The following is a 26,011-nucleotide window of genomic DNA, read 5'->3' on the forward strand; positions in this document are numbered from 1 at the left end:
TTCCTGAAGAAGGGCTTATGCCCGAAACGTCGATTCTCCTGTTCCCTGGATGCTGCCTGACCTGCTGCGCTTTTCCAGCAACACATTTCCAGCTCTGATCTCCAGCATCTGCAGACCTCACTTTCTCCACTGAAAAGCACAGCAGGTCAGGCAGCATCCGAGGAGCAGGAGAATCAACATTTCGGGCATAAGCCCTTGGAATGCCATGCTTTTAGGAATTATCATGCATGTCTCTGTTTGGCTTGTCTTGGGATGGATGTGTTGTCCTAGTTGAAGTGGACAAACAGACGGAAAACTAGCCACCAGGATATATGAACATCAACTAGCCACAAAACAACGTGACCCATTCTCTCCAGTATCCTTACATATGGATGAGGATGGACATCAGATGTTGTGAAACTTGAAAGGGTTCAGAAAAGATTTACAAGGATGTTGCCAGGGTTGGAGGATTTGAACTATAGAGAGAAGTTGAATAGGCTAGGGTGGTTTTTCCTGGAGCATCGGAGGCTGAGGGGTGACCTTATACAGGCTTATTAAATTATATGGGGCATGTATAGGATAAATAGACAAAGTCTTTTCCCTGGTGTGGGGACCTCCTGAAACTAGAGGACATAAGTTTAGGGTGAGAGGGGAAAGATATAAAAGAGACCTAAGAGGTGACGTCTTCACTCAGAGGGTGGTACTTGTATGGAATGAGCTGCTACAGGAAGTGGTGGAGTCTGGTCCAATTGCAATATTTAAAAGGCATCTGGATGGGTGTATATATAGGAAGGGATTGGAGGGATAGGGACCAGGTGCTAGCAGGTGGGACTAGATTGGGTTGGGATATCTAGTCGACATGGACGAGTTGGACCGAAGGATCTGTTTCTGTGCTGTACATCTCTATGACTCTATGACTGGGACAACACATCCATCCCAGGACAAGCCAAACAGAGACATGCATGAGAATTCCTAGAAACTTGGCGTTCCAACTGGAACTCAACAAATACATTGATTTGGATCCCATTTACCACCCCCTGGGAAAAAGAACAGGAAATGACACCACCATAGGAAATGCCATCACCACAGGAAATGACATCACCAACCCAAGGAAACTCAATCATATAAATAGAAAGCGGGATGCACCACCAGTATTTCATTCGGAGGCTCCCTGAAGATGTTACCTAGTATGGTGACGAAACATCTGAAAACGAATCATTCAGCTCAGAGAGCAAACCTACATCCAGAACCCCAACCCTAGTTACAAACCTTCTTAAAACTCGCTGGAGTACTGTATACAGTTTTGGTCTCCTTGAGAAACGATGTATTGGCATTGGAGGGGTGCAGTGAAGGTTCACAAGGTTGATTCCAAACTTGAGAGGATTAGCTTATGAGGAGTGGTTGAGCAGACTGGAACTATACTCATTGGAATTTAGCAGAGTGAGGGGGCAATAGATTAGATAGAAGCAGGGAGGTTGTTTTCAATAGCGAGTGAAAGTAGAACTATGGGCGACATGGTGGCACAGTGGTTAGCACTGCTGCCTCACAGCGCCAGAGACCCGCGTTCAATTCCCGCCTCAGGCGACTGACTGTGTGGAGTTTGCACGTTCTCCCCGTGTCTGCGCCGGTTTCCTCCCACAGTCCAAAAATGTGCAGGTTAGGTGAATTGGCCATGCTAAATTGCCCATAGTGTTAGGTGAAGGAGTAAATGTAGGGGAATGGGTCTGGGTGAGGTTGGTCTTCGGAGGGTAGTTGTGGACTTGTTGAGCTGAAGGGCCTGTTTCCACACTGTAAGTAATTTAAACTGGGGGCACATCCTCAAAATAAGGGGGAGCAGGTTCAGGATCGAGTTGAGGTGGAATTTCTTCACCAAAAGCCTGTGAGCTTGTGGAATTCTTTGCCCTCTGAAGCAGCTGAGGTAATTTCATTGAATGTTTTTAAGGCAAAGATAGATATTGAACAGTGAAGGAATTAAGGGGTATGGTGAGTGGACAGGTAAGTGGAGCTGAGTCCATGAAAATATCAGCCAAGATCTTATTGAATGGTGGAACAGACTCAGTGGACCAGATGGCCTATTGGTGCTGCTATTTCTTATATTCTGATGTTCTCTGCTTCTTCAAAACACCTTTCAAACTGGAAATCTCTTATCATATTGAAGGACGTGTGCAACCGACACAGGGAAATATGATCACCTGAAAGTTTCCCTTCAAGCCACACACCTTCCTGATTTGGAGCTATATTGCTGATCTTTCGTTGTTACTGGGTAAAAATCCTAAAACTTGTTTCCTGATTGCACTATAGGAGTACCTACACCCCCAACGACTTATATCTAGCCTTTAAGGATCCTTCTCAAAGTTTGTGTAATACCCTTTTGTGTCCCTACCCCCTGAACTGGGAGGCCTGGGTTCAAGTCCCATTCTGTTCCAGAGTTATTTAATAACATCTGTAAACAGGCTAATTAGAAAAATAGGTCAATGTTTGTGTTGTTAGCTCTGCAAAGTCCAGGAATATTTTTTTCTCTGGCTCAGTCTTGGCAGTAACTGTGGAGCAAATGAATCAAGGAGGTAGGTTTGTTTAGCTTGGAGGGCCTGAGGAAAGCGTGCTTAATCTCCTTGGTTCAGGTCGTGCTATAAAAGCATAAATTTAACTTTTTTCCATCCTCTAATCTGCTAAGTTTCCCAAAGTACCCTCCTGTACTTAAAAACATCCTTTCTATATTTCAACTGAGTCACCTCTGATTCTTTCAAACTCTAGATGATACAGGCTTAGCCTGTCTCACCTTTCCTCATAAGGCAATCCACTCATTCAAGTCCTAGTCAATAAGTCTTCTCTGAACAGGTTTCAAAGCATTAACATCCTTTTGTAGGTACAGGGAACAATACTGTACACAGTACTCCAGTTGAGTCTCAATAATGCCCAGTATAACTAAAGCATAACCTCCCTACTCTTGCATTCAACTCCCATCACAATAAACCATAACATTCTATTAACTTTCCTGATTACTTGCTACACCTGCACACTAACCTTCTGTGATTTGTACACTTGGACAGCAAGATCTCTCCACATCTTGAGCTCTGCAACCTCTCTATTTAGATAAAATGCTTCTTTTCTATTCTTTCTGGCAAAATGGACAGTTTTCCATTTTTCCACATTGTATTCCATTTGTAATTTTGTTCATTTACTTAACCTAACTATAGCCCTTTGTGGGCTTCTTATTGCAGAATCATATAAACCCTACAATGTGGAAGCAGGCCATTCATCCCATTAAGTCCACACTTACCGTCTGAAGATTGTCCCACCCTGACCCACTCCCCTATCCTATCTTTTTGCATTTCCCATGGCTAATTCATCTACCATGCACATCCAAGGGCACTATGGGCAATTTAACATGGCCAGTTCACCCAACTTGCATATCTTTGCACTGTGGGAGGAATCCAGAGCGACTGGAAGAAACCCACGCAGCACGGAGAATGTGTAAACTCCACACTGACAGTTGTCCAATGGTGAAATCAAACACGGGTCCTGGCACTGTGAGCTAGCAGTGCTAACCACTGAACCACCATGCTTCCCTTATGTCCTGTTCAAAACTCACTTTCCTGAACTATATTTGTGTCAATAAATTTAACTACCATGTCTTTGGCCCCTTCATCCAAATCATTTATATGAATTGTAAAGTGTTGAGGTCCTGGCAGCAACTCCTCTAGGACATCAGTCATGATACACAGCCATCGTGCAAAACACCTATTTTTCCCATTCTCTGCTTCGAATGAACCAGCCAATCACGTTACACCCAACACCATGAGCTTTTATATTCCACAATAACCTATGAAGTGACACCTTATCAAGTGTCTCCTGGAAATCTCCGTGCAAGTCATCCACTCGTTCCCCTTTATCAATATCACAAGTTACTACTTCAAATATTTTCTAGAAAGACCTTCCATCTAGATCTAGGATAAAATCCATCAGGTCCCAGGAGTCATCAACTCACAGTTTGAATAATTTACTCAGTACTACTTCCCTGATAATTGTAATTTCATGCATTTTTCAGTCCTTTTCAATACCTGATTAACAGCTATCTCCAGGATGCTTCCTATTTCCTCTCCAGTGAAGACCAATATAAGCAATCTGTTCAATTCATCTGCCATCTCTTTATCCATTACTAATTCCCCAGACTTATTTTCTATAGGACCAACACTTACTTTGTTAACTGTTTTTCTTAACATCTGAAGGAACTTTTCCTGTCTATGAATGTATATTTAGCTAAATTTGTCTCACACTCTAATTTTCTGTCATCAATATTTTAGTATTTCTTTGGATTTTTAAAAAAAATTCTGTTCAATCTTCTAATCTGCCATCTATCTTTGTACATTTATACATCTTTTCTTTGAGGTTAATAACATTTTTGACTTTTTTTAGTTAGCCATAGATGACGGGATCATGCCATAGATTTTTTTTATTTGTTGGAATCAATATATTTTGTGTTTTCTGGAATATCCCCTTATTTGCCTATCCCATAACCTAAACAGCCAGTTAACTTCGACTAGCTCTGCTTTTATGCTCTCATAATGGCCATTGTTTATATTCAAAATGGTGGTCTTAGATCCACACTTCTCTCCCTTAAACTGTATGCAAACTTCAACCATCATATGGTCACTGCCACCAAGGGATGCATTTATTATGAGGTCAGTAATTGGTCCGATCTTAATGCTCAAACCAGCTTCGTAAAGCCTGCTGTCTGGTTGGTACTACCCAAGCTAGTCTCAGAAATTTTCCCAAAATATTCAATTAATTCCTCACCTATACTATTTTTATCCAGTCTGATTTTTCCAGTCTGTATATAGATTAAAATCCCCCATGATAATTGCTGTTTCGTTATTTCTTCCCTGATATCTGATCCTACATGGGTACTGTTAGGTGACTGTACAAAATTCTCTTTTGCCTTTATCATTCCTCACCCTTACCCAGACCGCTTCTATATCTTGGTTTCTGAATGTGGTCATCTCTCTTGATTGTATTAATACCTTTAATTAACAGAGCTACTCCTCCACTTATTCCTAACTTTTTGTCCTTCCCTAATATCGCATGCCTTCCAAAATTTAGGTCCTAATTTGATTTGATTTGATTTGTTTATTGTCACGTGTACCTAAGTACAGTGAAAAACTTTGTTTACAGGCAGATCATAGCAAGCAAGCATATTCAGATCATCGGGTGGGACAAAAACTTAGACAGAGGCATACAGGTTACATCACATCGGGCATACATTAGGCAAGATCAACATTAGCAAGATCAGAATTATTTGAAGTTAGAGAGTTCATTAATCAGTATAATAAAGACCAGGAAGAAGCTGTTACTGAAGTTCAAGCTTCTGTATCTTCTGCTTGACTTAAGATGTTGTAAGAGAGCATTACCAGGGTGGCATATGTCTTTGATGTAGGCAGCCTTCCTCCGGCAACGAGCTATGTAAATGGAGTCCATGGATGGAAGGCTGGCTTCTGTGATGGTCTGGGCTGTGCATACAACCTTCTGCAGTTTCTTCCAGTCCTCGGCAGAGCAGTTGCCATATCATGCCATTAATCAAGGTTATCTTGAAGCCACACCTCAGTAATGACCACTAGATCATACTTATTTGTCTCAATTTGTACTACGAGTTCATCTGTTTTGTTTTGAATGCACTGTACCATCAAATGCAATGCCTTAAGTGTTGTTTTGTTATTTTTTAATTCTAGTCTTACCTGCTGATTTGTCCCATAACCTGTATTATCTGTCCTTTCCTGTCGTTGTCTGTTTATTATTATTCCTTCCTTTATTGCCTTTTCCTCACTTTTTGTTGCACCTCAACTTCCCAAATTTAAGGAGGGCCTGTGCCCGAAACGTCGAATCTCCTGTTCCCTGGATGCTGCCTGACCTGCTGTGCTGTTCCAGCAATAAAGTTTCAACTTTGATCTCCAGCATCTGCAGACCTCACTTTCTCTTCCCAAATTTGGGCCCTTGCCCCCACTATTTCACTTAAAACCCACATTATCTCCCTGGTTATGTGGTTTGAAAGAGCATCATTCCAAATATGATTCAGGTGTAGACAATTCCCACAGTACAGATCCCACCTTCCCTAGTATTCTTGCCAGTAGCTTATGAACTGGAACCTACGCCAGTCTTTCAGCTATGCATTCATCTCTTTAACCTTGCTTATCCTTTTCAAATTTTCGCATGGGTCAGGTAATAATCTAGAGATTGTTATCTTGATAGAGTTATTTGGTAGAGTGTATGTTTATTTTTTGCAGTTAGCTACGAAGTCATCTTCATACAATGCTGCAGAGTTCCTTAATAGAACTTAGGTTTATGACCTATTTGAGCATCAAAGCAGGTGGAGACTGTGACACCCCAAGGTAGATGATAGCTTTTTCCTCTTTAATAATGGCCTTTCTCCAAGAACCAGCCATTAACAGACCCTATCAATAGCACAGTTAATGATGATAGCCCTCAATTTCTTCATGTTAGGACTCTGCTGCTAACCTTTGTGCTAACCTCTCATTTGGCTGCTTGTCACTGCATGAATGCTGTCACAGAACCACACTTTGCTGAGTCACGAATTTCATCAACTCCCCCACTGATGTGCCAACCATTCTCCAAGTCCAGGGCTTAAGTGTGGAAGTATATAAGATCATGAGAGGCATGGTTAGGGTGAATGCACCGAATCTTTTCCCCAAAGGAATTGAGGACATCAGTTTAAGGTTAGAGGGGAAAGAATGAAAGGGACCTTGAGGGACAACTTTTTTACACAGAAGGTAGTAATCAGACAGAATGAGCTGCCAGCGGAAGTGGTAGGGGAGGGTACATTAACAATATTTAAAAGGCATTTGGACAAATACACGCATAGGAAAGGTTTATGGGCCAAGAGCAGGGAACTGGGTTTCGCATGGATGGACATTTTGTCGGCATGGACCAGTTTGGGCTGAAGGGTCTGAAGATGAAAAGGGTATGTGAGAAAGGCACTATTGCAATAATCAATATGCAGGTGGACTGGGAAAATCTGGTTAGTAGCGAATCCCAACAGGCAGCTCTGGATTTGGTGATGGGCAATGAGGCAGACTTGATTTGGAAATTTAAGGTGAAGGAATCCCTAGGAGTAATAGAATTCACCCTGCAATTTTAGAGGGAGAAGCTGGAATCAGATGTCAGGTGTTACAATTGAATAATGATAAATACAAATACAAGAGGGAGCACCTGGCCAGAGTTAAATTCAAAGGGGAGCCTAGCAGGGAAGATTATTGAGTAGTAATGGCAGAGGTAATTTGGGAGGCACAGTAGAAATTTAATCTGAGGAAGAAGAAACATATTAAGGAGGGGACAAGGCAACTACTGCTGACAAGAGAAGTCAGGAACAGCATAAAAGCAAAAGAAAAAGCATACAATGTGTGAATATTAGTGGGAATCCAGAAGATGAGAAGCCTTTACAAACCAGTAGAAGATAACTAAAAATGTAATAAACAAGGGAGAAGATGAAGTATGAGAGACAGTGAGCCAGTAATATAGATAGCAAGAGTTTTTTTTAAGATGTCTAGAGGTTAAGAGAGAGGTAAGAGTGGACATTGGACTGCTGGAACATGAGGCTGGGAAGGTAGTAATGGGGAACAAAGAAATGATGGTGGCACTGAAAACTGATACAGTTTTCACAGTGGAAGATATTAGCAACGTACCAGAACTTCAAGAGTCAGGGGACAAAGATAAGTGTAGTGATCACCATGATGGAGAAGATCTGCGAAGCTGAAAGATCTGAAGGTGGATAAATCACCTAGGATAGATAGACAATACACCAGAGGAGATTGTTGAGGCATTGGTGGTAATCTTTCAGGAATCACTGGACTTAAAGTCCCGGAGAACTGAAAAATGGCTATTGTAATACCATGATTAAGAAGGGAGAGAGGCAAAAGACAGGAAACTATAGGCCGTTTTGCCTGACCTCAGTCATTGGTAAGATTTTAGAGTCCATCATTAAGGATGAGTTTGAGAGGTACTTGGAAGTACATTATAAAATTGGGTTTAGTAAACACAGCTTCATCAAGGGAAGTCATGCCTGACAAATCTCTTAGCATTCTTTGAAGAGGCAATGAGTAAGTTAGACAAAGGAAAACCAGTGGATGTAATCTATTTGGACATCCTGAAGGCTTTTGACAAGGTACCGCACAGGAGGCTGCTAAATAGATAACAGCCCATGATGTTAAGACCAAAGTACTGACATGAATAGAGAATTGGCTGACTAGCAGAACTCAGAATATACATAAAATAGAATTTCGGAATGGTAGCCGGTGACTTAGTGGAGTTCCATGTTGGGACCACAACTGTTCACATTATACATTAGTGATCTGAACGAAGGAACTGAGGGCAATTTTGCTCAGTTTGCAGACCACACAAAGAAAGGTTGTGTGGTAGGTAGTGTTGATGTAACAAAGAAATTGCAGGAGGATTTAGACAGGTAAGAGGAGTGGGCAAAGAAGTGCCAGATGGAATACAATCAATATAATACAATGCAAGTGTGATATTGTGCACTTTCATCGGAAGAATAGAGTTCTAGACTAAGGCAAAAGCTTAGGAAATCTGAAGCACAAAGGGACTTGGGAGACTTAGTTCAAGATTCACTTAAGGTTAACATGCCAGTACAGTTGGTAGTTAGGAAAGCAAATGCAATGTTTGCATTCATTTCAAGAGGGCTGGAATACAACAGAAATGTACAGCTAAGGCTGCATAAGGCTCTGGTCAGGCTGCATTTGGAATATTTATAGCAGTTTTGTGCCCTGTATTTAAGGAAGGATGTGCTGGCCTTGGAGGGAGTCCATAGAATGATTTAGGGAACGTAGGCTTGTCATACGAGGTGCAGTTGAAAATTCTGAATCTGTGCTTGATGGTGTTTAGAAAGATAAAGGGGGGGATCTCATTGAAACTTACAAAATACTGAGAGGCCTAGATAGAGTGGATGTGGAGAATATATTTCCATCAGTAGGATTGTCTAGGACCTGAGGGCACAGCTTCAGATTGAAGAGATGGCCCTTTAGAACTAATATGTGGAGCAATTTCCTCAACCAGAGAGTGGTTAATCTTTGGAACTCATTACCGCAGAGGGCTGTGGAGGCCAAGTCATTGAGTGTATTTAAGATAAAGATAGTTTTTTTTTAATTGGTAAGGGGATCAAGGGTTATGGGGAGATGGCAGGAGAATGGATTTGAGAAATATATATGCCATGATCAAACAGCAGGGCAGACTCAATGGGCTGAATGGCCTAATTCTGCTTCTCTATATTATGATCTTATGGTCTCCTGTTGTTTAGTCTTTTGGAGCATTCAGACATTAAGTAAATGAAATATATTGTTTTGTATGTTTGTGTTTTGTGGTGTGCATCATTAGCTCGGCATCATTTCATGATAGCAAGGACTTGGTGACTTGAGGGTTGAATACTAGTATACATTTGCTATATGTCAGTCCGGTAACCAGTTAATTGGTGTACGAATGCTATTGTGACAAGGGTTGCTGCTATGCAACAGTGATAAGGCACCAAAATTCCTTGAGGAACTTACTTGTAATGGGATGTTGACAGGCTCAGACTAGCCAATGAATTGATCAGTGGTTTCCCTCCTTTGTTAAGGGGTACTGTGAAGAGATAAGCTTGAGAGAAACCTCCCCTCAGCTGCACTGTTGTTCTTGACTACAGCACAATGCTTGGACCTCCTGTGATTGCATTTTTCATATTGCAGCTTCTGACAGGAGAGAGCTTTGTTACATTCCAGCAGTCCTTTGTTGTGTGCTTGGCGCAGATTCCAGCAATCCTTTATTTCTGTGGGACTTCAAACTATTGGCCTATTATGATGTCAGCAATAACGATGAATATTCACAATGTGAAGTTCAGCCAGTTTCCAGGAAGACTTGTCAATTTCACTAACCATTAATCTCCTGCAAACCAAAGGTGGCAGTAGAGGCAAATGCTTTGGCCTATGCCGAGACTGAACCTGTTATGTGTTTGTTTCAAGCTGCCATGTTCAACCTGCCAACTTCAGTCTGACCCCACCCCAGAGGAAAATTCCATTGTCCTGCTACTGCCAGAATGAAGCCAAGATTGCAATGTTAGAAAATTCCCAACCATTATTCCTCTATCCATGATGAAAATTAAGGCACTTCTCTTTGGTTTTGGTTATTTGGTTGCTACATGCTACATGTCATATCAGACATAGTGGAAGATCACATGAAATGTAAGTATTACCAGTTCTAAGCAGGCAAGATTGAATCTTACATTTCAAATTTGCACTATCCTGGGGTTTAACTTTGCTGGCTTTGGGTGATATGGGAATTTGACTTTGACTCCAACTTTGGACAATAATGTTGAACGAGCAATATTGATTCTAATTTTGAAACAACATAGTAGACATCCAGGGAGCAGTATTTTTAGGAAGGAGAAAGGTATTGGTAAAAACAATAGTAAGATGGACCAAGCAGAAAATTGTCTTCTGTCATGCAAAATAAATAAATCAGCTTTTAGTTCACTTCCGCAATTCCATTGGCAAACCTTACTCAGTCCTTGCATCTTCAACATCTTTATTAAATTTCTCATTGTTTGTAAATGTATAAATTGGTGAAACAGAATTCAGATAACTATAAAGATTATAAAGATACATTTTCTTATTGCTTTTCAAGGTCGTTGGTCCTTCATCTGCAGGATCTTTTCGCGAGAGACCCAGCGGACCTACAGCATTTCGCAAGTGTTATAAACGAGGCGATTTCCCTATTGCCTTAGAGCATGGTTCACATGGAAATCGAATAGCCTGGAAGGTGAGTTGGAGTACAGTCATGGCAGACACTGCAAGACTGAAAGTAACGTTGCCTATTGCCAAACAAGTTTACTTCACAAATTAATCAGATAGAGTCATTTCGCAGTAAATAGCAGCAAGAAAAAGGTCTCCTGAGTCAGTTGCCCACCTTTGCTAACAATTAAATTATATCCAACGAAGGAGATGTGAGTCAGCTTTCCTTTGAGACTATTCTCTCCCAGCCAATCCATCTCCATTTTTATGAGGACCTGGCAACCCAAGCTATTTAAAACAGTCTATCAAGTAATGGAACTAGCTAAATGCATCAAGCAAGCAAGCATTTATCTCTCAAGCTTCATCTGTTCCTGCAGAATGTTTCCAAATGAAAGGTTTAATTACTTAAATGGATAAGGCATGCAATCTTGACCTATGTGATGTGGAGCAGAATACTAATGAAGGTCAATCCTTATTCTATTGCTGCTTTCAATAGCTGCAGCACATGTTAGCTGTATGCAGTTATGCATCTTCAAATGGCCTAATCTTACCCATTTCTCTGGCAAAAAAGGAAGTAACTTCAAATAAAATGCAATATTTAATGAATACTCTGAAACTAGTATACAAAGCATAACGTAACAGGATAGTCATGTGTGAAAATTATGAAACAGTTTAAAGTGCTATATCTTACTGTGAACCAGACAGATTGAAATACACGTTATTTCCATTGTGGAATTCATTAGTTTTTATTGCACAATCTTAGATTTAGCTCAATGTTAATTTTGTTTTGGCAATGTTTACAATTGCATAATATTTTAAAATATTTATATGGGCATTTGTTAACAAAGTGGTATTGTTTCTTCTTGATTCCATAAAGTTCAAAAGCATCTATAAAGTTGGTAGAATGTTTAAAATACAATACTGATGCAATACTTGAAGTGATTTATTTTGATGACTTTGTTACTGGATACTGTTATAAAGCAGAGGTTGACCCTCCTCTAAGAACTAAAACTGAAACACCTGTAGTCTGTAAAAAGAGCGCGAAAAATGGTGTAACCTGCTTTTCAACAACTTCTAGTGATTGAATAAAATACCTACCTTAAGAAAAAAAGCCCATAATTAGGAAAAGATGGCTTCATTCTTTTTTCTTTTAAACCCTTAACTCCATTATATTACTAGATCCATAGTTCATTAATCTTGAGTTACACATTTTAGACTAATTCTACTTGTATAGAACATTGAACATGACTGTTTCTATCTTATATGAGCATTTTTTTTAAAACTCGTGATAAAGCATCCTCAATAATATTTTCATGACCTGCAACATATACAATCTGTAAATTAAATCCTTGAAACATGAGACTCAAACAAATTAATCTGGTGTTCTTGTCCTTAGTCTTTCCAGAAATGTCAAAGGATTGTAACAGGTATACACAATAGTCTCTGATGCATTGTTTGCAATGTAAACATTAACATGTTGTAAAGCCATTACCAAACTCCATAACTTTTTTCAATCATTGAACATTTTTCCGGCGGATATTGAGTTTTTTTGAAAAATAACTGATTCGCCTTTCAATTCCATAATAATCTTCCTGTAGCAACATAGCTCCAACACCTGCATCACCTGCATTGATGGCAACTTTGAAGGGTTTCAAAACATTTGGCATGGCTAAAACTAATGCAGTAGTTAACTCTGCTTTTAAATTCTTAAATACCTCCTGGCGTTGTTCTGTCCACTGAAATTTTGTTTTTTTTTAACAAATCTTGGTACAAATTTTCTGTAGAATTCACTCAATCCTAAAAATCGTAGATGGTCTTTGTCTTCATGTTCCTTGGTGTCATCTGTTATTTTCGATGTTGTGCCCTAAAATATCACTTCCACCTTCACAAGTTCTGTTTTTGACAATGTTATGACCGATCTTGCCCTCCATAGACTTTTCGAGGAGAAAGTGAGGACTGCAGATGCTGGAGATCAGAGCTGAAAATGTGTTGCTGGAAAAGCGCAGCAGGTCAGGCAGCATCCAAGGAACAGGAGAATCGACGTTCCTGGAGCATTGCTTCCTGAAGAAGGGCTTATGCCCGAAACGTTGATTCTCCTGTTCCTTGGATGCTGCCTGACCTGCTGCGCTTTTCCAGCAACACATTTTCAGCTCCATAGACTCTTACAGAGCTCTGTTAAATGCTCCATGTGATCTTTCCACAAATGGCAAAAGATCAATAAGTCATCTTTGTAGATGGCAAATTAGTCAATCCTGCAACAACTCTGTTCATAGGCCATTGAAAAGCGGCTGGCACGTTTTTCATTCCAAAGGGCATCACTTTAAATTGATATAGCCCATTTGGGGTTACAAAAGCAGAAACATCTTTCACTCTTTGTTACTCTTTGCCAGTAATCACAAAGTAAATCCAACTTTGTGATGTAAGTGACTTGTCCTACTTTTTTCACAAAATCCTCCAGTGGGTATATGAGTCAGATTTAGTCATAGTGTTGAACTTCCAATAGTTTACACAGAATTGTTGAGTACCAGCAGGTTTGGAAGCTAACATGCTAGGCGAACTCCACTCACTTTGATCCATCTCTGTGATGTCCTCCTGGAGCATTGCTTCCTCTTCCTTCTGAACCTGCACTGCTTTGAGAGGATTATGCCTGTAGGTGTGTTGTTTTATTGGAACAGCATTCCCTACGTCAACCTCCTACTAGGGCAATAGTCTTCCCTATTCTATTTCTTCATGGATCCTCATCACACTGTAACAAGTCTTTCAAATCAGTTCTCTGTTCCATGGACAGATAACTTACTACCCTACCCCATCCCTTGAGGACTTCCTCATTATTCAATTTATTTGGAGGCACATCAAACTCCAAATCATCGGGATTTGATTCCTCACTTTGAGTGGCAGTAACAAATACCTGTTTCTCTGGATCCCTTTCCCTGTCTTAGTAATATTTTAGCATGTTCAAATGACATACCCAAAATATGTTTTCCTATCTGGCATCTTTACCAGATAATTCACCTGACCTAACTTCTTCTCGATCTGACAGGGACCACTAAACCTTGCTTTCGAGGGATTTCCTACCCTGGTAACGGCACCAATACTTTATCCCCATGGGCGAACGTATAAATTTTAGATTTTTTATCTGCTCCTTGCTTCATTAAGTGCTGTGCACCTTCAAATGTTGTAAAACTAATTCACCTACTCTCTTCAATCTTTCTCTCACCTCCGATACATAATCCAACTGTGAAATTCTGACTTCGGACCTATCAACTTTTCTTAATTAATTTCAAAGGCCCTCTGAATATCAATTTGAATGAGGTAAACTGAGTCAATTAATTGGAGCATCTCTAATTGCAAATCATATATATGGGATACCTTTATCCCATTCATTTGGGTAATCCTGACTTTAAGCCCTCAACATGGTCTTTAGGGTCTGATGCTACCTTTCCAATGCTCCCTGGGATTCAGGACTGTATACACTTGATGCAAAGTGTTTGATTCTAAACTGTCCATGACCACCTTAAATAATTTGACAATAAAATTGGACCCCTGGTCTGACTGAATCCCACTGGGTAATCCATAACTCTTAAAGAAAGCAAGCAACTTTTTGTCAACCATTTTTGCCTTTACATTCTGTAATAGAATTGCCTAAGAAAACCCAGTAGACACATCCATTACAGTTAGCAAATACTGGTTCCTACGTTTGGTTTTCGGGAGAGGAGATGGAAATGTGTTGCTGGAAAAGCGCAGCAGGTCAGGCAGCATCTAGGGAACAGGAGAATCGACGTTTCGGGCATTAGCCCTTCTTCAGGAAGGGCTAATGCCCGAAACGTCGATTCTCCTGTTCCCTACATGGTGCCTGACCTGCTGCGCTTTTCCAGCAACACATTTCCATCTCTGATCTCCAGCATCTGCAGACCTCACTTTCTCCTTTCGGGAGAGGACCTGCATAATCAATTATAACCCATATAAAAGGTTCTTCAAATGTGGGAATTGGCATCAAGGGTGTTGATGTGATCACCTCCTATGGCTTTCCCACCATCTGACACATATGACAGGTACGGCAAAATTCAATCTTTACGTACAGAGGAACCTCAGTTATCCAAATATCAATTATCTGAATTTCATATTATCCGAACAAGATCTCAAAGTCCCACAAAAACATTACCTCAAAGAGATAAGTGAATTCGGATTACCTGTACTGAAAAACATGTGAAAATTCTGGGAAAATGCTGGTAGGTATAGGGAAAGCTGGATGACGAAAGAAATTGGAGATTTGGTTAAGAAAAAGAAGGAAGCGTATGTCAGGTATAGACAGAATAGATCGAGTGAATCCTTAGAAGAGTATAAAGGCAATAGGAGTATACCTGAGAGATAAATCAGGAAGGAAAAAAGGAGACATGAGATAGCTTTGGCAATTAGAGTTAATGAGAATCCAAAGGAATTTTACAAATAGATTAGGGACAAAAGGGTAACTAGGGAGAAAATAGGGCCCCTCAAAGATCAGCAAGGCAGCCTTTGTGTGGAGCTGCAGGAGATGGGGAAGATACTGAACAAGTATTTTACATCAGTATTTACTGTGGAAAAGGACATGGAACATATGGAATGTAGGGAAATGGATGGTGACATCTTGAAAAATGTCCATATTACAGAGGAGGAAGTGCTGGATGTCTTGAAATGCATAAAGGTGGATAAATCCCCAGGACCTGATCAGGTGTACCCGAGAACCATGTGGGAAGCTAGGAAAGTGATTGCTGGGGCTATTGCTGAGATATTTGTATCATCGTTAGTCACAGGTGAGATGCCAGAAGACTGGAGGTTGGCTAACGTGGTGCCACTTTTTAAGAAAGGTGGTAAGGACAAGCCAGGGAACTATAGACCAGTGAGTATCACTCTAAAAACAGAGAAACACAAGCACCTCAAGCAACAGAGGCTGGAGTTTTTTTTACGTAATGGGTAGTTACACAGCCCTTTGCAAAATTAAGTGCTTTATTCCTGTCACTTCACCGAGCCATTCCTGAAAAATATGGCAGAGAAAATAAACATATGTGCGAGGCAGTGCTTCTGTCTTTCTATCACAAAACTGAGTTCAGCAGAAATGCTCTTGTGATTGTAGAAGCTGTTCAGGACCTTGCTTGATGCTGGGATTTCATATATTTATGTGCTGGTAAGGGTTTAGTCCTTCTCAGTTTAACCTGCAAATTGCAGAATGCAAAGATTAATTTGTTTAAATAGCAGATTTATCAAAATTATAGGTTTAAACAAACTCTCCAGTAAAACGCAGCGTTAGATCAGTATGGTTTCCCTTGTTTAATGTCACATCAATTATCCAAATAATCAGTTAACCGAACTAAATATTGCTTGCCCGTCTTGTTCAGATAATCGAGGTTCCTCTGTAATCTAGGCCAATAAAACTGCTTCTGTATCTTATCCTGAGTCTTCTCACTCCTAGATGTTCTCCTATAGGTAATTCATATGCTACCCGCAATATTTCCTGTCTGTATTCTACCAGCAACGCCATTTGGTATACTTCCATTCATTTCTCATCGGCACTAACCTGCCAAGGTCTCCATTTCCACCTTAAGATTTTATCTTCAAGGTAAAACCATTCTGGAATATTCATTGATTCCTCTTCCGAGTAGGCTGTATGATATAAATCCTTTATCGTCTCATTTTCTGTTGTAACTGTCAATCTGTCAGAATAAACTCCTCAACCTGATCGTCTACCTGCTTAGGTTTTTCCTTTACCATCTCATCAAACAGGATGTCAGCTAATTGGATCTCAACTCCTTCATCTTTCTTTTTTATTCTTTCTTCTTGTTTTAATTTATGGCTGTGTGATCTTGTCACCGCACAGTTCAGAAAAATACCAGGGTATTTTTCTTTTAAATCCTCAGTTTCCTGATTTTCCTTTGGCTTTTCCACTACAATGGGCATCACTCATACCTGTGATCTAGCTATATTACTTCCAAGAATAAACTGGATTCCTGGGATAGCCAAGTTTTCCATCACTCCCACTATCAGTTCCCCAGTCTTGATTGAACTTTCTAGCCTTGACTTACACAGGGGAACATTGAATCCTCTCTCTATTTAATCCACAGATTACCACTCTCTCAGGCAATATTTCAAAAGGAGTGCAAATATTTTCATCTCTTACTATTAGAGACAGACTAGCTCCCGTATCTTTCAATATTTCAAACTCTTTACCTCCTCCACCCTGCATAAATCTTACCCAAACTGGTGAAGTCTTTGAAAAGATTGAGCACGGTCTTTCTGTCCAACCCATGATTCGGCTCTGCAATCTTCTGCAGTTCCTCAACTTCTCTTGGGATTTCCTTCACTGTCTTGACTAATCCCACTGGTTTAGCCTCTTTCATCACATCCTTTTTCCCAATGCCTTTCTTAAACCACCAACAGTGTGACTTTGTGTGTCTCACCTTTATTGCAGTGACAACAACTGAGGTCTTTCACCCCTTTTCCATCCTTTTGAGTTTATTTTTTCACCTGTGGTAAACTGTTCCCAGTGTGATCTACTACTTATTTTTCATTAAAGGATCTCCCTCTTTCCCAATTTCTATCTCTCACGGAATGAAATTGCTGTCGGAATCTAGATTTTGATTTATGCACTATGCATAATCATCTGCCATCTCTGCAGCTATTTTCACTGTTTTAACTTTCTGTTCCTCAACATGAGCTCTTATCATTTCTGGAATGAGTTTTTAAACTCCTCCAGCAGACTAATATCAGTAAGAGCCTCAGAGGTCTTTTCTATCTTTAATACTCTCATCCATCTATTGAACTTGCTCTGTTTCATTCATTCAACTTGATATAAGTCTGACCTGGTTCCTTTCTTACATTTCTGAACCATTGTCTATATGCTTGTGGTACCAGTAGCCTTTTTTACTTCTGTGACAGTGGGCTGCAACACTTCATTAGCTCTACCAACCTACCAACTGTGTTTGGATCAAGAAAACCCACATAGTCTCTGGCCACGTCATTTGTTTAGCCACTTTCTCAAATGAGATGGAAAACGCTTCCACATCCTTCTCATCAAATTTAGACAATGTTTGAATATTTTTAAACAGATTCCCACCAGGCCTATGGCTACAATGGGTTTACTCATCGTCACTATCCTCCTCACTAAACCTACCTTCTACCTTCATCTCCATTCTTTTAAGCCAACCTGCTTGTCTAATTGCCAACTTCTGAAGTTCAAACTCTCTCTCCCTTTCTTCTCTTTTTCCCTTTCTTTTACTCGTGCCTTCTTCTCCTTTTCCTTTTCCTCTGCTTTTAATCGTAATTCAAACCATTTCAGTTTCCTTTTACTATCTAACTCCAATTGTCTCATTTGCAATTTTTTTGTTCTAATCCCACTGAGCTTGACTATTTCTGTGTTATATCTAAGTGCTTGGCTAACTCTGTTACAATTTCAACTTTCTTATTATCCCAAGTTAAACCCAATTTTAGTGGGTTTGCTAATTCTACAAATGTTACCTTTTTCTGTCTTTCTAAACTTTCTTGGCACACTTGGGAAGCACCTTTAACCCCCAGAACCTCTTTTGCAATGTTAAGAGCCATTTCCCCACTTTTGATTTAACTAACAACAAGCAACGAAATTAAATAGATTTTCCATTTCTCACTTAAGTTTCATTTAAAGACCTCGGACACTAGTCCTCAAGTTTAAATCTTCTGGGATCTTTTGTATCCTTAACCTGTTCAAATCTGTCCAAATCCTGGACCCATGCCCCCAATCTATTATAAAGCAAAGGTTGACTCCCTCTAAGAACTGAAATGGAAACACCCAAAGAGGAGCACCTTGCCAGATTATAACCTGTAAATAGAGTGTGAATAGTTGTGTAACCTGACTTTAAACAACTTCTAGTGGTTAAATAAAATAAATCCCTGATACTCACTTCAAAATCAACAAGTAACAATTTATTTATCTAACTCTAACAGTGAATAAATTAACTAAACTATTAACAAACCGAATAAATTCCTTATAATTACAGGGTACTAACCAATCCCAAAAAAACCAAGATTCCATTGTATACTGTTCCAATAAATACAAATCCCTTTCATACAACAGAAAAACAGAATTTAGTCTCTTGAATTTATAACCAGGTCACATATCTTCTGGAATGTTCTGTGCTTTCTCTGTGTTCTTCTGTTAGGAATGCCTTTTCCTTTAATTTTTCTGTCAGGAATACCTATGTTGTTTAAATTGTCTTTTCTCTAATACATAGATGACTGTGAGAGGCAATTTATTTTGAGAGAGACAAGAGGGCTGTTAGCTCTGGTGGATGGCAGTTAGCGTTCTGGCTGCCCCCTTCCAACTGTCCCCTTCTTTTACACCTGTGATGACATATCAATATTTCTTACAATAGGATTGGTCCTATGTTGTCAAAACCATCCAATTTAAATGTAATAGATTTTTTGATATCTAAGTGCCTATTTAAAATTAATTGGCTAAATTCAAAAACCTGTTGTCTTGGTAAAACTGCTGCTTGGCCTGCTAACTGTACAGCCTTTTGATACAAATGTTTCAGTTTGGGCTCTGTGTCCTTGCAAATTTAAGGTGCTGCTCACAAACATCTATTTTAAGCACTAAGCACAGAAAAAAAAACTTTATTTTCAGAGCACCACACAATGCTTTTCCCATTTTACAATTTTACAAACATCAAATTCTAGCTTTCTGCCTGCAATCAACAATTCCTCTACCTAGCTTCACAACAATATGGAGGTCAATACAAATATCTGGAATGTCAGTTAGTCGCATATATTTTATACATATAGAATGATGGCTTTATTTTCTAGTTGTAGTGCAGGCCCAGCATATTGGGGATTAAGGTGGTTGCTTAGTCATGGAAGGACAGCACATCTCTGAAAGAAAATTTTATGGGATTTCCTTAGAGATTTTTATGTGATCCCTGAAAAATAAATAAAATGTTCATACATATTGCAGGTAAGTAAGTAAATGCATTTAATCCTTTTGTACTCACATGGCTAAAAAATAGCAATACTCGGGACAAACTCTAGACTGTTATTGTCCCTGATAAGTGGATAAGCTTTTATAAGGGATGTCTTGTGGTGCAATGGTAATGTCCCCGTCTTTGAATCACAACTCTAGATTCAAGTCCATGATGAGCACAAAAGATATGGACAAGCAGTCTGATTATCCACCTGAAAATCCTTTCATAATCCTGATGGTATGACTATGAGAATCTCCTGGTTTGCCAGAATGATATGGTCATTGCAAAACATCAGTTTCTCATGTTTAAAACAGCTCTATGCTCAAGTTCTTACCACAGGCTACTCCCTCATAAGTGTGTGAAAATCTTTCTAATTCTGCCTTGAGTTGAAAAAAGGAAGAAGGGCTTATGCCCGAAACGTCGATTCTCCTACTCCTCGGATGCTGCCTGGCCTGCTGTATTTTTCCAGCACCACATTTTTCAACTCTGGTCTCCAGCATCTGCAGTCCTCACTTTCTCCTACTTCTGCCTTGAATCAATTCAATTACACAGACTGCCACTTCTTGGTGGAAAAGAATTCCATTGGCTGACAGCCATCTGAGAGAAATAATTTCCCCTAATCGCTGTTTTAGTGGGAGTTCTCTTGTTCTAAAACTGTCTCTTGGTTCTGATTTCTAATATTAATACAATTCTTCTAGAACCTGTCAAAACTGCAGGGATCATTTTACCTCCTGACTCTCTTTAATTTCTGAGATAAATAAACATAAATAAAAGATATTATCACAGAAGGTAAAGATTTGTTCTGCATCATTCCCTTGTGCACATTTCCATTTATTGATTTTCTCGTCAGTGATACCTGTATCTGGTTGTCTTATATTTAACAGTTTTAGTTGCAGTAGACTGGCTCGTACATAGTAGAGATGGAGTTAGATAATCCTGTAACAGCCTCTGGGAGAAGATCTGAGCAAAGTACAAGTTCCATCTAGCCTTAATTCAAATCCAGGGGTATTAGCATTAATTGAATGGGAGCCTGTGCTCTTTTTTGCTCAGTTATTAAGCCTCAGCTGATTGGATATGACTGTGACAGAATCTTTTAATATAAGTCCATGAACTATGTTGGTTGAAGAGCTTCAAAAAAATTGCCAAGACATATGTTGAATTTGTTTCTTAGTCAATGGCACGTGGACAACTGTGATTCGTTGTCAGAGGAAGGAGGCCTTTGAAATTATAGCCAGTTAATTCTGCCAGATCAAGTCCTGACATGCAGTACTTTTGCTTTATTTAGGTGAATGCAGTACTGTAGGGCAGAGCGGTGACCTTGTCAAGAAATCACAGGATGATATCCCATGTAATTGTATGAAAAGGAACAGATTCAAAAAAGTATAACCCTTCTAAGAATCAGATGACATGCTGTAAATCATCAAAGAAACTGGGTGTTTCAGGCCCAATTGTAACTTTGAAGTTTAGAACTTTTCTTCTTTGTATTCAAGAAAATTGATGCACAAAATCTCCACTGATAAATCAGGGCATCTTGTCTTGTTAGAGTCCATTGCACCTTGCAGAATTACTGTACCGGTCATCTAACGTTTGTTTACTTGGAACCATTTTCCTACATGAGGTGCCTCCATGGTCAATGGCTATATTTACCTTGAACCCTTCATCCATGCAAGCATTGGTCTTATAATATCAGCTTGTTGATGGAAATGTGTTGCTGGAAAAGCGCAGCAGGTCAGGCAGCATCTAGGGAACAGGAGAATCGACGTTTCGGGCATTAGCCCTTCTTCCTGAAGAAGGGCTAATGCCCGAAACGTCGATTCTCCTGTTCCCTAGATGCTGCCTGACCTGCTGCGCTTTTCCAGCAACACATTTCCATCTCTGATCTCCAGCATCTGCAGACCTCACTTTCTCCATAATATCAGCTTGTTGTCAGCTAACAGTGAAAGTTGCAGGGAGAACTATGGAATCAACTTTCTCAGAAAGTACAGCTGTTGTTTGGTAATATATTTCTAAATTTGAAGTATTTAGGATACCAAAAATTCTATTGCTTATGGTGATATTTTAGCATTTTAATTTTTTTATAAATGTATTCACAAATCTTATTTCCAATAGCAGAGGAACAGAGGGGTAGGCTGAAAAATTTTTTTTCAGTCTACCCCTCTGTTCCTCTGCTATTGGAAATAAGATTTGTGAACACATTTACAAAAAAAATTAAATTTTTTAAAAATGATTTATGATTTTAAAGGTTACATTTTCTGACCACTCATTCCAAATTTCAAAAGCAAAACATTATGGCTGCTGGAAACCTAAAATTAAAACCGGAAGTGCTGGGAATATTGAGAAGGTCAAGCAGCAAATGTGCAGACCGAAATAGTGTTAATGAGTAGAATTTTAGCCTTTCTGAAGTGGTAATAATGATAGCAACTGACATAACTTCATCATTCGAGACTCCAAAGATCAGATTCTCAATGTGAAGAAAGGTTCTCCAGATTAAGTTCCCTGGCCTTGGGTGATGAATGGAGTGGAAAGAGACTTATTTTGTATATCTACATCTCATTATTAACATAGCTGGCAGTATTAACATCACACTTAGAAATTTTCTTTGTATTAAAGAAAATTAATGCACAAAATTTCCACTGATAAAACAGAGCATTTTGTCTTGTCTTGTCAGAGTCCATTGCATCTTGCAGAATTACTGTACCAGTCATCTATCGTTTGTTTCCATGGAACCACTTTCCTACATGAGGTGCTTCCATGGTCAATGGCCACATTTATCTTGAACCCTTCATGCATGCAAGCATTGGTCTTACAACATCAGCTTGTGTCAGCCCAACTCAGCCACCAGTTCATTCCAAGATTTTGGAACTGACTGATAGTTAGGACTTATAAGCTCGTGCCAGCTAATTCTGCACGAGGAACATCTGGCATTCTGTACAACTATGCAAAGGTTTAGTGCTGATATCGAACCACGCATATTTGGGTCTTAGTCTGCTTTTTACAAAGTCTATAGTGCTTAATATAGATAGTTTATTTGAAGATTTTAGTAGAAAATGAAGTGTTCCTGTAGAGGCAGGTAACTTCAGCATCCTAGCCTGCTTTGTAATGCACAACACCTTTAGAGCTGCTATAGAGTTGGGAATCCTTTGTGATATAACCTACATTTTAGCATGTAAGGTGTTGAGTGCTGCTTTAGAAGCAGGCAACCTTTGTGGTATCACCTGCTGTCTGCAGAAGGAGGTGGTCTGTTTATAATAGCACTTAAGTGCAAATGTCTTAATCAGATAGGATATGGAAATGTTGCTGTGTGACATGGTGTGAGTTCAACATCAGAGCTTCAATATGTACCCACAGCTTAGAGAGCAAACATATAGTATTGACCTGAAGAAAATGTATGTAAGTCAAAGTGAATAAGCATTTAGTGGTGTAAGGATGGATTTCAGTCAGTCAGGGGAATACTTCCAAAGTCAGCTATGGGCTAGTCTGATTTCAGTTTGGCTGTTTGGCCATGGTCAGTCAGATGATTGGTCTTTGAGGAGAAAGTGAGGTCTGCAGATGCTCAAGATCAAAGTTGAAACTTTATTGCTGGAACAGCACAGCAGGTCAGGCAGCATCCAGGGAACAGGAGATTCGACGTTTCGGGCACAGGCCCTTCTTCAGGATTCCTGAAGAAGGGCCTGTGCCCGAAACGTCGAATCTCCTGTTCCCTGGATGCTGCCTGACCTGCTGTGCTGTTCCAGCAATAAAGTTTCAACAGATGATTGGTCTTTTGCAAGTGCTGGGAATCCATGCCCGGGGTCGTGGTCAGTCTTTGAGACAAGCATAGGTAGCCTGGGGACTTCATGTGGTATGGTCTTGAGAGATCAGACAAGGGGATGTGACATAGTCAGTCAGGGCTGTCCTGCCAAGTCTGTCCAGGGAATTTGGACCATAATGAATCATGGGTATTTGGTCACTAACAGTCAAGAGACTTCTCAGGGCATTTCTTAAAGTCTTAGGGAAAACAGGCTGATCATGTCTGAGGATAGATTTCATTCATTGTACTGGGATGCTGAGGAAATTGTGACAATTGCAGATAGTACGGTGATACCTCATTGTTTATAGGAAGATACTGGAAGCTCTCAAAATAGGAGTGGCTATTCTGCTTCTAGATGGGGAGGATGAAGGGCCAAGAGAGCATTGGAACCTCCCGAGGTGTCAGCTCTAGTGTTAAAATAGAAAATTAATAGTGAGGTAAAGTATTCAACTAAAATGGATGGATATTGAAGCATCATCAGGGCCACACAAAAGAAAATGTGAAAATCAGAGTGAATTTGGTGGATTCCAGATAAAGCTTGCAAGTCACTCACATAAACACAAGGTTCAAACTATTCCTTAGCAGATCCAAAGTCTGCACAGTAAATTCACAATGGCAGACACTACGTTCAAAATGTGAGGAGTAGGTCATTATTTCTTCTATGAAGTGGTGCTTCTTGAGGCCTTGAAAGAGGGTCAAACAGCTAGAGCATTAGGATTCTCAACCATTGCTGGAATTCCCAAAATGCAGAGTGCTATTGATTTCACCCATTTGGTTTCAGAGTGCACTATCACCAACCAGTTGCTTATGTTAACAGGAAAATATTCAGTCCCGTAACGTTCAACTAATTTGTGGCAATCAAAGCCACTTTTGGAGGTCTGCACCAAATAACCTAGGATCTCACAAGTGCCTGTCTCTTTCAAGATCCTCAGCCCATACAGGGATTATTGCTGGGAGACAAAGGGTACCTCTCCAAAACTACTTCTGACATGTTTAGGAAATGGACAGAAGGACGAAGAATAAAGGCACAATGTTGATCACATTTCCACTAGGGCCATCATGGAACAAACCATAAGTGTCCTGAAGATGAGATTTCAATGCCTGGACCTCTAATGTGGGACTTTTCAGTACAGCCTAGAAAGGAGTTTCTGCATCATTGTGTAAGCAATGCTCTTCATAACTGAAACTGACAATGGAGGAAAGTATTGGATTTGCATGAAATTGGGGAGCAAGAACATGAAGATAAGGCTGAGGATCAGGAGACTGACCCAAAGGCCAGGAACGAGAGGAGGACAAAACAATGTTTCAGAGGCCAGAGAGATCCTTTTTGCCACACACTTTCAGGAGAACTGAACTGGATTCAGACTTCTTTTCATCGAGTATCTAATTTGCTCATTGGGCAGGCATCCCCTGATTAGTGTAATGGTCATGTCTAATATGTTGTTCTTCACTTATTATCTTGCAAGACTAAATGTTACATCATTCACATGAATGTGTGAATTAAATGTTCACTTGACCCAATGTTAAAGTAGCTAAGCATAACCTGCTCTACATCTCCATTATGAAACAAGTTGCAATATGACAATGCACTTACATCACATGACACTAAAATTATGCAGATTTGAATGCCTGTATGAAGATATGACATATGAATTGTGTACTTGAAGACTTCGTGAGAGCTACCAGGTTGACCTAAATCCTGAGAAAGTTCATTTTAACCCTTCCTTCATTTGTATTCATTCAGTGCTTCAGAATGCACAGAGAGTATATTGTCTTGATATGTTTGAACATCTTCCATAATAGTGTTTAACCCTGTGAGAGAGAGCACTCTCTGCATCCTTTCTGCACAGATCACTGATGTGAGGGATGGTGGAAATGTAAACTGTCCAATGAACATCTCCCAACCTTAACTATTTCTATGGCCCCTTGAAATTCTCATCACTAGGAATGACATCTCCCTAATGAAATGTGTGGAATCATCAGTGATTCTGTATTGTCATTCATAATGAGCTGTTAGTTTTTTTTAATTCATTCCTGGGGTGTGGGTTTCACTGGCGAGACCATAATTTAGTTACCATTCCTCATTGCACAATGAGACAATCTAGAATCAACAACTTTGCCATGGACCTAGAGTCAAATGTAGACATTTGACCAGGCAAGATCCCTGAAAGATACAAGTGAACTACGTGGGTTTTTATTACAATGATAGCGATTACAAGATCATCACGAAACCAGGATTTTTTAAATCCCAGATTTTTAAATTTAAGTTTCACCATCTGCCTCAGTTGGTTTGAACCAAGACCCCAGAACATTAGCCTGAGGTTTGGGGCTACTGACTCAGTGATCATAAGACTATGAGACTATAAGAAATAGAAACAGAAATAGGCTGTTCGACCCCTCAAGCCTATTCTCACGTCCACTTTCTAGTCTTTTCCCTGTAATCCTTGATTTCCCCACTAATCATGAATCTACCTATCTCAGCCTTAGATGTACAC

At 39.8% G+C, this 26,011-nt stretch overlaps 1 protein-coding gene across 1 annotated transcript in view; it reads left to right on the plus strand.

Moving 5' to 3' along the window:
• The window catches only part of LOC122552978 (parkin coregulated gene protein homolog), a 374,139-nt gene that overhangs the window by 83,803 nt on the left and 264,325 nt on the right, over window positions 1–26,011 (plus strand). The window contains exon 2 of the mRNA XM_043696320.1: window positions 10,657–10,791. Coding sequence (XP_043552255.1) covers window positions 10,657–10,791 — 135 coding nt within the window. The remainder of the gene's footprint in view (window positions 1–10,656; window positions 10,792–26,011) is intronic.

Source organism: Chiloscyllium plagiosum, chromosome 9 (genome assembly GCF_004010195.1).
Source record: "Chiloscyllium plagiosum isolate BGI_BamShark_2017 chromosome 9, ASM401019v2, whole genome shotgun sequence".
Lineage (NCBI taxonomy): Eukaryota > Metazoa > Chordata > Chondrichthyes > Orectolobiformes > Hemiscylliidae > Chiloscyllium > Chiloscyllium plagiosum.